Here is a 15,201-nt window from a genome sequence, read left to right as displayed (position 1 = left end):
CAAGGCTAAATAGTATATATTTTTAAACTACCTAAGAGCCTAAGATATTGTGTGACATCTTCTAATATATAATTGCAATTATGAAGATTATTTTACATTGTGGTATCCACCAAAACATATTCTTCTGTTACCAGAAGTGAGCCTCGTGAATTACAACAATTTTAATGGAGTTAATCAGTATATTAATATAAAAATTCTTCTAGGCATTATAATACTATAGTTGATGAATTAATATTTTGATATTATCCCATATATTAAGGGATATTGCTGCCTAGGTAATTAGAAGTAATCCACCTATTATTAATTTTTTTTCTTTTTACTGGATGACTGAATGGCAACTGGCCATTTCCATTCAGAATTTGAGTATTTGTTTCCATGTCTTTTTTTCAATAAAATGTAAAATATTATGCAGACGTTTGACTTAATTCTCACATTGTATTCTGCTCAATATATTAAAAAACGAACCATGTTTAAACATACTTTTTTTTCAGCCTTGATTTTCAGGCAGAGGCCTATACCTCCCTCTAGAGACATACCTGCTGCTAAGCCACTATGTGCAACATAGCACATCTGTTATATTTACTCATAGCCATGAAAGGACAAAGACCCATGGATCAGGCTTCAGTGTATTTCCTTTTTATAACAAGGATCATGAAATGAATGAATGAATGGCACATCACATCTGAAATATCATTTGTTTTGGAGAAACATATAATGGAGGTTGTTTAGAGAATTATTTCTATATTTTCCTGCAAGAACATGTGTATTTTTAAAAGTTGAGGTCAAACTTGGGAGTTTGACACTGGTCACTGTCAGGGGAGCAGATGAATTGCCCCCACTCTGATATGAAGCAGCCCTAAACAAAGCCCTCCATTGCTGCTGTTTAGCTGTTCATTGCTGAGGATTGAAGTCCCACAAAGTAAACAAACATCACTCTGTGAGCCATTTTTTGATCACCACATTCTGAGAAGATGGCTAATTCCATTTTTTTTTTTTTTCCTCTTTTAGGGGGAGGAAATGAGGGAAGGTCAATAGGGGGCGGGTAGTAATGGGTAGTAGACCAAGAGCAATTGTATGACCTTTTCAGAACGGGTATGCTGAACCCTTGCTCCCCCTTGTCACAGTTTAAAAACCAGAGGAGCTAGTTTAGAGAAGAAGTTGTTAGCATTCCATTTTTATTATGACATTTCACAGTCATCTGATTTAATGTCCCTTGACCGGATTGTCCACCGTGAGACGATGGGCTTGAAATGTTATTTAGAGCATTGATAAAAGGTGAGCGGTTCTAAGATGACAGCGAGTCATAAGGCTGGTGGTGTGACATTAATTTTCTCCATAACAGAGATGGAATAAGACGTCACGGTGACAAGCTGTCAATCAGCTCTGGCCCCTCAGAGCATCTCGATGCCATAGGATGGGGTATTGCCTCTCCCGTAATAGAGCTGAACTGAGATGCTCTCCCTGACAGCTGCTGCAGTCATAGAGAAAATATATTATACAGCCTTTCATTAAAAAAATAAAGAGGACTCCTCTCCAGAGCATTTCAATCTTTTCCCATCTATTGAGGGCTGAAAGGATTCACAGCAAATCATAGATTCCTCTGCTATGGAAATTTCTGGCTTCAGAAGCCATCCGGGTTTTTAGGCCTTCTAAAATAACCATAAATAGCAAGGCAGGAATACCTCTTGATGAAGTTACATTTTTAAACCAATGTATTTATTTATTACTTCTTATTATAATCGATGTGTCACTGGCCTTAACCGTTGAAATTTGCAATATATTATGGAGTGTCAGCTGACTTGGGGAAATGAAACCTTCAAACAATAATTACTACTCCAAATGGGAAGCAGAGGATCAGAGCCAAAGCACCTGAAGACAATATGTCTGTGGAATGAGGCTACCAATGTGAAATGATTCTCAGACATAAGGACTGATTATATTTGTTTTAGTCAAAATAGAACTTGATTTAAATTGCCTCTGAAAATTAAAGTATAGAAACCTTTTTTTTTGATAAAACTGTTCCCCATCATTAGGGTCAGAGACTTATCTGATTTACAACATTGTGTAAGCTCTGAGATAAGAAACTTTCCAAACTTGCTGTTACTGTAGGAACACAACATGCCTACAAACCTCTGAATTATACCCTGCTGTCTAATGCCCCCACAGTGAAACCCTTCAGTTACAGGAATTTAAATGGAGAGAGAAGTGCATTTTTACTGAACCTTGTCACCTGGGTATTTTAAATAGATTTTTGGTGATAAATAACTGTTTAAAAACAATAAAAGATTAACAGTTAATCCTCATGCTAAACACTCTTATAAAAAGTTAGGCTGTGAGATTACTCATATATCCACATTTCCTCCTCTCAGTATACCAAGGTCATAGTTTCAGTGTAAACAATGACTGGTCATACGGGACTGATAAAGTTCCTATCACAGTAAGCTTTTGCTTGTCAGTATTCTCACATTATTAATATGGTGATGGGAGTGCTTTTTACTCTAGTAACATTTTAATAGCTAACTTTATTATGCAAAAGTATGTTATGTTCTCTGATTATAAAACATTTTATAGATTATGAAAAAGAAGTACCTTTGATTTACCGAGTAGAAGTGCTGATCGCGTTGTAAGAAAAATGCTACGAAGTATAAATAAACAAATGCACATTAGCATTCTGTTGGTTCATTTTACTCTCAAAGTATTTGTGCCCATTAATTAGACTTCTGAATTATTGTATTGGTTTCCCTCTTTTAATTCCTTCAAGTGCTACACTTATAAAACACCACCATTATTAATTTATGAAGTGAAATAGATTTTATCATTTGGATCCATTTTTTCTATTGAAGTTTCCATACTTCTGTACATACTAAAATAGCAAATAAAACTATAAATTTAAGAAAATTTTTTATTTTTAGTCATCAATTTATTTTTGAATTTATTTTTAGTCATCACTTTGATTGACTGTAGAAGATTGTGTCTGTCTTTCACTTATGTAGAACTACAGTAGTCTTTTGAAATAAATACTAGAAAATAGTCTTTAGGTAATTTAATCCTCATCTAGCCCATGCAATTTCCAAAACTCACCAAGAGGAAAATAGTAGAAAAAAATAATTAACTTAATGTTGACCTTCTTACCCCTAAAGACTGAAGAGCGTTACATATCCAACAACGTGAGATTTAATATTGATAATTAGCCTGAGAGTGGTGGTTCATGTCTGTAATCCCAACGCTTTGGGGGTCAAGGCTGGAGGATCACTTGAGGCCAGGAATCGGAGACTATCCTGGGTAACATAGCAAGACTTTTTCTATAGAATTTAAAATGTTTTTAAAAACAAATTAACCAAGTATGGTTGCACCAAAAATAAGCAAATATGCTAGTAGTTCCAGCCACTCAGGAGGCTGAAGTGGAAGGAATGCTTGAGCCCAGAATTTGGAAGTTACAGTGAGCTATTATCACGCTACTGCACTCCAACCTGAGTTAGACCCTGTCTCTAAAAAAATAAAAATAAAAAAATTTTAAAAACCCCACTAATCTCCAAACCATTATATCTACAGATGAAAAAATTTCTTGGAGTGGTTTGCTTGCTAGAGGAGATTGAAAAAAGGAAACAGACATATCTATTCCATAATTTATTGTTCACCATTTATTGATAATTGTTTATGGGAGTAAATGTGTTTTTTTTTATTCTTTCAGAAAATCTAGTTATATAGTAACAATTATCCACATTGGGGGGGGGTGTGTGTGTGTGTGTGGTGTAGATTCATGATGGTGGAAGGGTAATTTATACTGAAGAAACACAAATGACACCTTGAACCCCTTATGCAGCATCAAAGTTTCCATTCTATACATACTAAAATGGCAAATAAAACTATAAATTTAAGAAAAATTACTATTTTGAATTTATTTTATTTTTTTGAGTTGGAGTTTTGCCCTGTCGTCCAGGCTGGAGTGCAATGGCATGATTTTGGCTCACTGCAACCTCTGCCTCCTGAGTTCAAGCAGTTCTCTGCCTCAGCCTCCCGAGTAGCTGGGATTACAGGTGCCCTCCACCATGCCTGGCTAATTTTTTTTTTTGTATTTTTAGTAGAGATGGGGTTTTACCATCTTGGCCAAGCTGGTCTTGAACTCCTGACTTTGTGATCCATCAGCCTCAGCTTCCCAAAGTGCTGGAATTACAGGCGTGAGCCACCGCTCCCAGCCTGAATTTATTTTTAGTCATCAACTTGATTTATGTTAAAAGATTATGTATGTATTTTACTTATGTAGAACTACTTAAGTTCTTATGTAGAATTTCATAAGTCTTTTGAAATAAATACTAGAAAACAGTCTTTAGGTAATTTAATCCTCAGCTAGTGCATGCAATTTCCAAAACTCACCAAGAGGAAAATAGTAAAAAAAAAAATAATTAATGTTTAATGTTGATCTTCTTACCCCCAAAGTCTGAAGATAAACTAAAAAATGTAATGTTTTCTCAGCACACTCTTTAAGACTCCTTGGGACCTCCCTTTTCTAATACTGATGTTGGGGTCTTTCAGAGCCCATTGAGGATATTTCACAACCTGAAAGATGTGGGATTTCTCCAGGTGAAAGTCATCAGAGCGGAAGGGTTAATGGCTGCTGACGTCACTGGTAAGAGATGATGCAATTCTCCTATTGCTCAGATCAAGCAGCACACGAAGTCTACACCATTTAATAATTCAACTTTGCATTTCACCTGATGGATCATCAAAGTAAATAATTTAAAGATTCAGGGTTGATCTTAGAAATATTTGCCAACCCCCTTATTTTTATAGTAACTCTGCTTTTTAAAGGCAGGGTAACGTATTAAAAATAAACACTAAAAAGCAAAATGATTTTTGAATTGTTGCCTTCTTCAAAGTTTAATCAATGTAGTAGAAATACTTCTTCCAGGTATTGTTATTTCCAGGTATTGAACCAATGCTATACAGAATCAGCTTCCCTCATAGCATCAACACTTATAATTCAAACATGCATGAAATCTGTTGGATATTTCACTGAAAAGTTTAGATGCATAATACTCAATCATTTGGTATGAACTCTTGATATTTGGGTTGCTGATCCAACTCATTAGTCGTCCAAATTCCCTGGCACATCCCAGAGATAATTTTGGATCTAAACGAAGCCTCTAGATTGTTTGAAATTTCTTAAAGTAGGAAACAAGGCTATACAAATGTCCACATTAGCTTTGTCTCTTAAAGCTTCCTGATTTGCATAATGCTATTTCTGTAACATATTAACAAGCGGGCTGATGGCAATTATTTCATCAATTTCCAGAATTAAATCATTATTTTGAATTTATAACAATGTGACCATTCATTTATGATTTAATTTCATAAGGATTTGGGGTATGTTTATACTGTTCCTTAAATTATCCATCTCGAGTTAGACAATAAATAGGACTGGCTTGACCAATTTGTGCAAATTTCACTGTTTCTGAAGAAAATATCAATTTATCATTCTGGAAATATGCTTACCATTGTGAACATTCAGCCACATCATCCTAATGAGGTAACAAACTTATTTCACGGGAAGAAATGTACTTTTTCTACCATCCAAGGATCTGAAATCACTGTGCACTTCTTTAATTCATTCAACAGAATCAAAAACAAATAAAAGATAACATGTCTTCAAATGAAAATGGCAGATGTTTGTTCCAAAACTGCAATATTTTTATATTTTAATATTTGCCTATTAAGTGACCATGTGTGAGAAAATTTAAAATATTAGTTTACAGTTCCTTTAAAAAGGTAATTATCAACTCATTTGTAATCAAGAAGATGATAACAGTTGTCACATATTTTTTCAAAACAGGCATACCTGAAAATGGGAGAGTAGGTTGTTTGTAATATTTGCATATATGCTAATTTGGCTCCTTGTACAAAACAATTAATGTAAAATGTATACATTTTCCTATTTATGAAATTTCTTTCTAGTATGATTATAATCAAATTAATCTGGCACAATTATTTCTTTTAGAAAAATGCATGTACCATTTACTTCAAAAGCTTACATACCTGTCCATTATACAATTGGATAGAATTGTATAAGTTTGTCTTCTCTTGGAGAGAAGCTGTCATTGATTTTCAAACTTCATGAATATGCAAACTAGATTAACCCAGTTGGCCTGTATGCCACTATGGAAGTTAAAATACATGTTCTCTCAAAGCTGGAAAAAAATAGAGATATTTCTCTCCTAATGGTTCTATGTAAATTGATGTGAATAACAATAGCCTTTCCCCTGGGGATTCAATGAGACGTAATTTTCATTTGATAAAATGAACATTAATTTGGGGAATACTAAATAACAGAGTCTCCATTTTTTCCTCCAGTTTTAGAGATATAAATCTAATGATTCCCCATTTCATGCTGACCTTATAATCTAATGTGCTCTGAATTGAACAAGAGAGATGTTGAACTATTCAGGGGCAAAAAGATAATTCAGTCTTTGACCTTGCTCACTCTTGGACCTTCTGTGGTCTTTATGACATTTGTGATGGTGGCAAAAATTGAAGACTATATATTTGAGTCAGAAATGTCTGAATATACTACCAATTTTAAAAATTATTTTTACTTTTGAAAAGTATAAATACATACATATACTTTATATATACACACATATATATAAATACACACACGCACATACACACACACACACATATATGTGTGTGTATCCTGATGCTTCCTTGTCTTTGTCATTAAATTTGGGACACAAGAAAGTTTTTTGTCTGCTTTCTCTCTTACTTGTTCAAAGAACTTTAAAGATATGATGTGCGTCTCAGTGGATAATAACAGTTAGGCTCTACAAGTTATTAGGCAATAGTTTGAAAAGAGGCAATTGACTAGCGCTGTCTTCAAGTCCTCAAGTTAGCATCCATTTAGGAATTTTGTCGATGTAGAGGGGTGATTTTAAATCACTGGTAACTGTCTGTGCTAAGGCAAGAACATTTTCTGACATGGTACAAATGAGCCTGTTACTTATAAGATACACGGTTGGTTTCAGAACACTTTTTCTAAATAAGTCTAACGAGACAAATTTATATTTGACCAACTTAGCTCTATTTTTTAGATATTTTTAATGATCTGAACATAAAGCTAAACTCCCATTGTTTCAGCAAAATATGTTAAATTATAATATTCCATCATTAGACATGAGCACAGGAAAGAAAGAGTCTATAGTGTTTTAAGTAGCCATCAATCTTACTACGGTTACAAAGAATTTTTCCCTTTCAAAATGTAAAATTTTTCTTTTGTTACAACACATTCATTGAGAAACATTGTGATACTGTATTAACTCTGTGTGAATAAAGAGCAATTGAGACTCTCTTTGAATGAGTGAGTATAAAGCACAAATTACTTTTTAATGAAACCCTCAATTCTTTCCCTTTCCACAAAAAGCCTATAGCCTTGTTCAGCTGAACACTACTACAGTAGGTCACTTCAGTTAAGCCCCTAATAAACTGTTGATGGTCGAGGGTAGTTTTTTCTTTGGTCTCAATAGCCCAGTGTTGGACAGTGCACTTCAAATCATTAAGGTTAATACAGATTTTAAAAAGAGATTAACTCTGGTGGTTAAGGCCTCCATTTACAACTCCCACACATACACATGCATTGAGCAAGGCACAAGAGTGGATTGAGATTTCAGTCAAATTGTGGGCATCTTTTCACAGCCTGAGAAAGTGGCACTGTGGTTTGGAAAGTTGGTCAGCTAAATTCTTCATAAGGGAAAAAGTTTGAGTCACTGAAAAATACTTCTCAGTACAACTTACTTACCTTTCAACTAACCAGTGAAAAGGTTAATGTCTCTCCGCACCATCAAAGCAAGACCTAGAGACTGGCCCTGCGTTCACTGGGGAAGATCTCTCTGCAGCTAGATCAAGTTTTCCTTAAAATTCTACAAATCGTGAGGAAAGGCCAGTGGGGTGGGGTGTGGGAGGGCAGGGGCGGCGAAGAAATATTTTTTCTTTGGGTGGTAGGAAATAGTTTGTGTTATCATTTGTCTTTTTTAGCTTCTGATTATTCTTTTCCTTGAGCAGGGCCTAATTTCTGCCTCAACAGAACATTCCAAGTCTCCTATATTGAGTGAGGCTTTCTTTGCAGAGTATTTAGACCTGGCCTATTGGTTCTTTCAAGTTCTAAGAGGAGAAGGAGAAAAGAGTTCTCCTGCGGCCCTCCCCTTCATTTCATTTTCCCCTGGGTTCTCGCTCTCTTTCTCTGTGTGTGTGTGTGTTTTTTTTTTTTTTTTTTCTGAGCTCCTAAGGAAGAGGTCGTAGCTTCCCCAGGGAGACCAGCCACTCAGTTTCAGAAACAGCGATATGGGAGAACTGTGAAACCCTTCAAAAGATGTCCTACCTTTTCACTGTACTAAAAGGTACACTAATATAAAACTTCTCCACACCAGGTGAATTGATCTCTCAAATTAATGCACCATCTCCTTCAGGAAACAATAGAGGGAGAGGAAGAGAAAAAGGGTGGGGGGAGAGAGAGGGAGAGAGAGAGAGGTGGGGAGAGAGAGAGAGAGAGAGAGAGAGAGAGAGAGAGAGAGAGAGAGAGAGAATTTTACAATTAACAGAATGTGTCACTGAAATAGTCCCTTTAAATGAGCGTATCTTTTTCTAAAACAAGGCTATGCATAAAGACTTGCGACTTGCCAGCCCAGTAGTCTGGAAACCTACTAGTTATTAAGAGAGATGTTTACTACCCCTTTATTTGCATAGACTTTTCCCATGTTTTTCTTTTGGAAAACTGTCTTCATTGTTGGAAAATATTTAAGTAACAAAACAGCAGAAAAAGACATGCTACAGTTTTTTTATCAGCTTCCGTGAGAGTCTTATTATCTTAAGAAATAACAGTTAGCAGCTCAGATTCATTAGCAGAGCTAAATTTAAGCCCCATTTGACAGGCTGCCTAGAAAACATTTTGTTTTGCTGTCTGTGGGCTTTAATTAAGATGTGTTCAATTTCAGTCCTCTTCAGTCTAGCTCCCGCCCCCCCCCCAACCCCCACCCCCAACTTGCTGTGTCACAGACCGGCGATCAGACACTTTTAGATGGTCCGGCCCATGACTTTGACCTTCTGCGCAGTCCGGCGTTCCCTGGGGAACCGTTCAACTCATGAGGTCTGATTTCACACTTCCAGGATGCCTCAGCTCTCTTAACAATGACAGGGAGACAAAGCCCTTTAGAGCAGGCCGCATGGGGACTTGTTTAAATTGGAAACCAGAGAGGAGTCAAGGAACAAGGTTATGGGCTACAGAATAGTGCTTTTAATAAAGAGCTCACAGCTCTGGCTCAGCTCAAAGAGGTCTACCTCTGTACAATTAATTGAGCCATTTATCTGGAGCATCTTAGGCCTCTACTTTCTCACAGAATTGCGTGGTAAATATCAGCTAAGAAGCAAATGAGATATGCATGAAATGAATTTTAACACTTTGATTACTGTGCCTCCAGTCTTCATTAAAAGTAAATTTATTTGTATTTCTGACCTCATTATCAGGAGGCTGCCTGCATTTTTATTGGTTCCTGTGATTTCCAGCTTGAGTGTGTCATGAAGGTATATTTTATACAAAGATTTGGATTTATTATTCTTGATATTTTCCCTGAACATTATGGGTCTATTCAGAGAAAGAAAATGAAAAGGCAGCTGTACAGAAAAAGGCAAGTCTGATCTTTGAAAGTTTTACATACAGTTGGAGAAATACCAAGCACATATACCTGACATAGACAAGATATTGTCCTTTAAAAAAATTAACTTTTGGTGGGTTACTCTAGCAAATAGCTTAAGACATATGCAGTTGTTACTTCAAGTGGCTGTAGGATACAATTGCTCAATTGGAAGAAGTTGCTAAGTTGCTTTTTAAAATAGAATTGTAGCACTTTGAATTAATAGCTTGTGCCTTTAATTGTCATCATCATATTTAATAAAATTGACAATGTCTGATAAATGCAGCCTTAGATATTACAATCATTCTTTAAAATTTATGTTGGAAGAAAATAAAATATAAATCCTTTAAGTTCTACGTAATTTCATTCGAAGAACTGTATAAAATATAGTGGAAGTCCTTCATCTTGGTATATTATCAAGGATAAAATAATCTACCAAATACAAGAGAGGGTGTGCAAATAGTTGTAGTTTCTTAACTTTACTATCTTAAGATCTGAAAATTATATTGCTTGAAGCAAAAACCTTAAGTGTTAACACAAAATATATAGGACATTTCTCAAGCAAATGCTTTATTTCCATTACATAAGCTAATGTTCCATTTGCTTTTTAATAATTATGCTCATAGAAGACTTTTAAGGAGATAATATACCATGAGAAGACAGACATTTTATCCAATTTATAATCCATCAAAAATACACAACACCTGCTATTCTTATCATGGTACTATACCTGGTTTAAAAAACAATATTATACACATATACATGATAAATGTATTAATACTATATAAATCTTTTCCTTAAGAATGAGCCTAAACAAATAAAAATATCACAGGGAAAGAAAGCAAATCATTGTTCTTCCTTCTTTTATGTCACCACATCTTACATAGAAATTAAAGTTACTTTCTTTAGTAATTGCATTTTTAAAACGTAGCCAAATTCTAAATATAGAAAAAGTGTTCTTCTAAAACCAAACAGTTGTTATCAAATATCTCCAAAAAGAGGAATGAAAATGATAATTTAGCACAAGGGCTGATGAAGCCTGAATCTGAGCCAGTGTTTTAAAGAGAATTACAGAAATCATGTGTGATTCATATGCAGGTCACATGGTTAGAAGATACTGCCCTGGAAGAATAGGTGGGATGACAAAAGAGATTGATAATTGGGTTTGATATGCGCTAGAGGTGAAGGACTATGGGTTGAGAAAGTGGTGGTCCCACTATCAATGGGAAATGAGGGAAAGAGAAATACTGTAAAATAATTAATCGGGTTCTGTAGAACAAAGATTACAAAATGATCCTTTGAGTAAAGAAATAGCAAATTGCTGATTTGGCTCAGAGGGCTAGCTCTAGGATTTCAATCAGTGCTTGAAGAAATACTTTCATAATGCTAGAATCATTGTTTAAAATTAAACTTTTAAAAAATATTTTGTTACAGTGCAACATAATTGTGCAAATAAGTGATGTGTTTTCTAGAACAATGGATCAAGGAAATGCTACAAATAGAGAGGATCTATATTTAACTAGGTTTTTGAAAAAAAAAATAAAACTTACTACAGAGATACTTGGGTTAAATGATAGTATAGTTGGACTTGTGAGTGACTAAATAGTCAAGCCTAAAGAGTAATTATTAAAGGATTGATGTCAGTGGGGATGCCAAGTGGGTTACAGGGCTCTGTCCTTGGTCTAAGCTGTTCAATGTGTTTACCAATTACTTTGAGGAGGTAATTGACTGCTTCCTTACCAAAGTTGCTAGGAGGGCTACTTAATTCATTTTATGTGAGACCAGTATATGTATACAATCCTGTACTGCAGACAAAAAATAGGCTTAATTCAATAAGATGAACATTAAAAAGTGTAAATCCAAAGTCTTTCCTGGGTATTAAACTGTGATATCTTGCTTTAACCATAGAAAATAAAGAAAAGACTTTAGGATTTGAGTTTAAACTCCGTGAGAGTAAATTATACATACATCAATTCTCTTACGTTGAATAAAGGTGAAATGTTGAGAGTGATATTCTACTGGGGACTCATCAGATATGCTGGGGTATTAATCCAGTTTGTGAATACTCTTTAAAGAAGGACATTGACTAACCAGAATATATTTTCAACTGGTATATCTGCTGTTTTAAAATCAAGTCAATTGAGAATAGTGCTGGAATGATAATAATAACAATAATAATAACAACTAACATTTATGGAGCCCTGATCACATATAACTAATCTCACAATACCCTTAGTAGGGACTATTGTTATTCCCACTTTATAAGCTGGAAAACTGAAGAGTAACGGAGAGGCTAGGTAACTCTTCGATGATCAACACACACACGCACACCAGCTTGTAAATGGCAGGGCAGGCATACTGATCTAGATCTTTCCACAAAAGCCACCAACATATTTGTATTGGAGGAAAGAAGAACTTGAGGGCATATGATTTCTTTTATCAATTATCCAAAGGCCTGTCATGAGGATAGTGTAGATAAGAGCTAGCAAGGGGGGTAAATGGCCAAGGTTTAGGTCCAAAGAGCCAACTTCCTTCTAGAAAATTTAATCAGAAGGGTATTTATAATGAAGTATTAAATAAATCACAGAATCTTTGCGGGACAGGAAGGGCCTAAGAAAGGAGACTCTAAATTCAGTCTCTAGAGGTTAGTACTAAAGCCACATGGCAGAACCAAGGAGTTGTTGACATTAACAAGTTGGGAAGACATTGTGACGACTGATACATGACCCCTGCTTGCAGTTTGCAGAAGTAAAATTGACTCCTTGTGCTCTCACTTAATTGAATTCTAATATCAAGTCTTAGGCAAGAACATCTGATTCATGCAACCTAAATCACATCTACATCTCTAGCTGCAAGGGAATCTAGAAATGTCACTTTAGGCCTAATGTCCTCTATAGATCAGGAAGAGACACTAGCAGGTAGTTAGAATGGATGCTCAGCAAGCCATCCACAGTGTCCAGCAGAGGATGGCAGGTAACGAACATTGATCACATATTCTCTACATGATAGATGCTGTACTCTCCCTTCACGCCTATCATTTCATTAAGATTTTCTAATTACTACAGAAGGCAAATTATAGAATAGATAAAAAGCTACAGAGACATAATTTTATACACGATATGAAGAAACATTTTCCACAAGTTACAATTGCCAACAAAAAATAGATCCAGAGATTCTTGTAGAGGTAATGATTTCCACATTACTAGAACTTTCGAAGCAGAGCCTGAAGGACCACCTGGTTGCAGAGATAATGCAAGCCCTGGATGAGGTTTTGAACTTGACCTCTTAAGATTTATTTTCAAGCCTTCAGATTCTAAGATATTGTAGTAGGTACCAAGATAAATAACATATTCCTGGATGAGCTATTTTGTAAAAGAGAAATAAAGAGACAAAGACATTATTCTAAAGGCAAAGACTTAACAGATGACAATTTTCAGTTATTGTCTTTAGTTTTAAAAAATATATTTAAAATGTTTAATCACCTAATAGAGTACTTAATTTTTTTAAGCATAAAAAAGTTTATTTCACTGCAAAAGATCTCACCAGCTAATTAATTTACTTATAGGAAAGCTTATCTGAAACCTCATGCTTTTCTGCCGGGAGGTCTGAGTATATATTTACTATAAGTCCTAAAGTGTCTAACAAGCCTTGCAAAAACAAAGGAGCTTCTAATGTATTTTTATGCTCATTTTAGACCAAACAACTTTTGTGTTTCTAAGCTTGTAACGAATCACTTGCATATAGTTTCTATATTAAATATGAATTGAAAATGAAGTATTTAAATGTTTTTACCATAATTTATCTAAACTGTTAAAAACTTAGGCATAATTTTCTCACGGCCTCTTCTCATTTTATAGATCCCATAGTCTCCTTCCTCTTTGTTTTCCAGTTTCTCATCTGTCTCCTTTCACTTCTTATTCTTCTGTCATTAATTTTGAGCTTCCCAACATTTATCAATATGGTTCAATTCCAAGACTCAAAAATGCATCCAGTTACACACAATTCTGTAAATATTATTTTTCAGATAGTTCTAGATCCCAGAGGAATTAAATTTATATTTACATTGAGCTTTATCTATTTCCATTACCTTCGGGTCTCAAGGTGTGGTTCAGGAACCTCTGGGGATCCTCAAGACCCGTTCAGAGATCTCTGAAGCCAAAACTATCTTCATAATAATACTAAGATATTATTTGCCTTTTTTATTCTCATTCTTTCATGAGTATACAATGGAGTTTTCCAAGGGCTACATAATCTTTGATTATTCCAATGTTAACAGGTCATGGATTTATTATTTCTAGTGAATTAATAAATATTTTTAATGTTCTCATTCCTAACATGGTAAATTTTGATAGATATAGCCCACATAAAAACTCTCTGAGATCCTTAATAATTTTTAAGAGTTCCTAAGATCAAAATGTTTAAGAATTATTGCTGTTAGACAATGATTATCAATTAGGAGGAGGGTAGTATTGCCCCAATGGGTGTTTTGAAGATTTTTGAGGGAATTTTAGTTGCCATAATGACTGGGGAGCATACTGGTGTTTGGTAACTGGGGTTGGGGATGCTACATATCCTACATGATGTAAATTTACATAATGAAAATTTAATCCTGCATTTAAATATAGATAATGCTATACGTTTAAAATCTGTTTCATGATTGTCTAAGCCTAGATTGCATCCTGAAATACATAGTATTATTGATTCAAGCCTTGCAAATGGCTGCCATTTCACACAGTATACACCAAAGACCTTAAGATGGTGTCCAAGGCACTTAATTACCTTATTCCCCATTACTTTTCTGACATCTTCTACTCACCTTCCCGTTGCACATCCTGCCCCAGTATCAGAGGCCTCAAGCACACCAGGCTTTTGGTCTAGCTCTTTCTCTACCTGGATCACTTTTCTCCAGAAGTGTTTCTCTACTTTTGTCCACTTTTCTACTTGGCTACTCCTTTACCCGCTTCAGTTCTTTGCTCAGACCTCACCTTCTTAATGAGGCCGATTCAGACCACCTCAATTAAATCTATCAGCAGTGCCCCTCCTCTACCCTCTCCAAACCCCTTTTCCTACTCTATTTTTTTCTGTTTTTGTTTTGTTTTGTTTTGTTTTTTTATTAACACATATCACTCTCTAATATACAATATATCTAGTAACTTTGTTTGGTATTTATTCTCTTTCTCCCCCAGTCCCACTGTAAGTAAATTCGAAGACAGTGGACACATTTCCCTTTTCTGTTTGTATGGCCTGGCACATAATAGGCACTCAATAAATATTTGTTGAATAAATCAAGGTATGATTTTATTGCAAACAACTTTCTATTTAGTCCTCCTTTATAATACAGTTCTGGTATTATATTAAAATTTGAAATTGTGTGTCAGTCAGTTTTATTCCAGGATAGTAAAGAGGACATTACAAAATCTTCAATATGAAAAAAAAGTATTAGATCTAGTAGGTTGAAAGCCACAACTCTAGGGTGTCAATTTTCTTGCCATAATGAAATCTGCTCCATGACTCAGTGAGAAAA

At 35.1% G+C, this 15,201-nt stretch overlaps 1 protein-coding gene across 24 annotated transcripts in view; it reads left to right on the top strand.

The window, feature by feature from the left end:
* Positions 1-15,201, top strand: part of MCTP1 (multiple C2 and transmembrane domain containing 1) — a 596,832-nt gene that overhangs the window by 407,721 nt on the left and 173,910 nt on the right. For all 24 annotated transcript variants that reach the window (XM_045394825.3, XM_045394824.3, XM_045394823.3 and 21 more), the window contains one exon: positions 4,534-4,627. In XM_045394825.3, coding sequence (XP_045250760.2) covers positions 4,534-4,627 — 94 coding nt within the window. The remainder of the gene's footprint in view (positions 1-4,533; positions 4,628-15,201) is intronic.

Source organism: Macaca fascicularis, chromosome 6 (assembly GCF_037993035.2).
Source record: "Macaca fascicularis isolate 582-1 chromosome 6, T2T-MFA8v1.1".
NCBI classification, from domain to species: domain Eukaryota; kingdom Metazoa; phylum Chordata; class Mammalia; order Primates; family Cercopithecidae; genus Macaca; species Macaca fascicularis.
The sequence above is the reverse complement of the archived record's forward strand: the minus strand, read 5'-3'. Positions and strand labels throughout refer to the sequence as shown.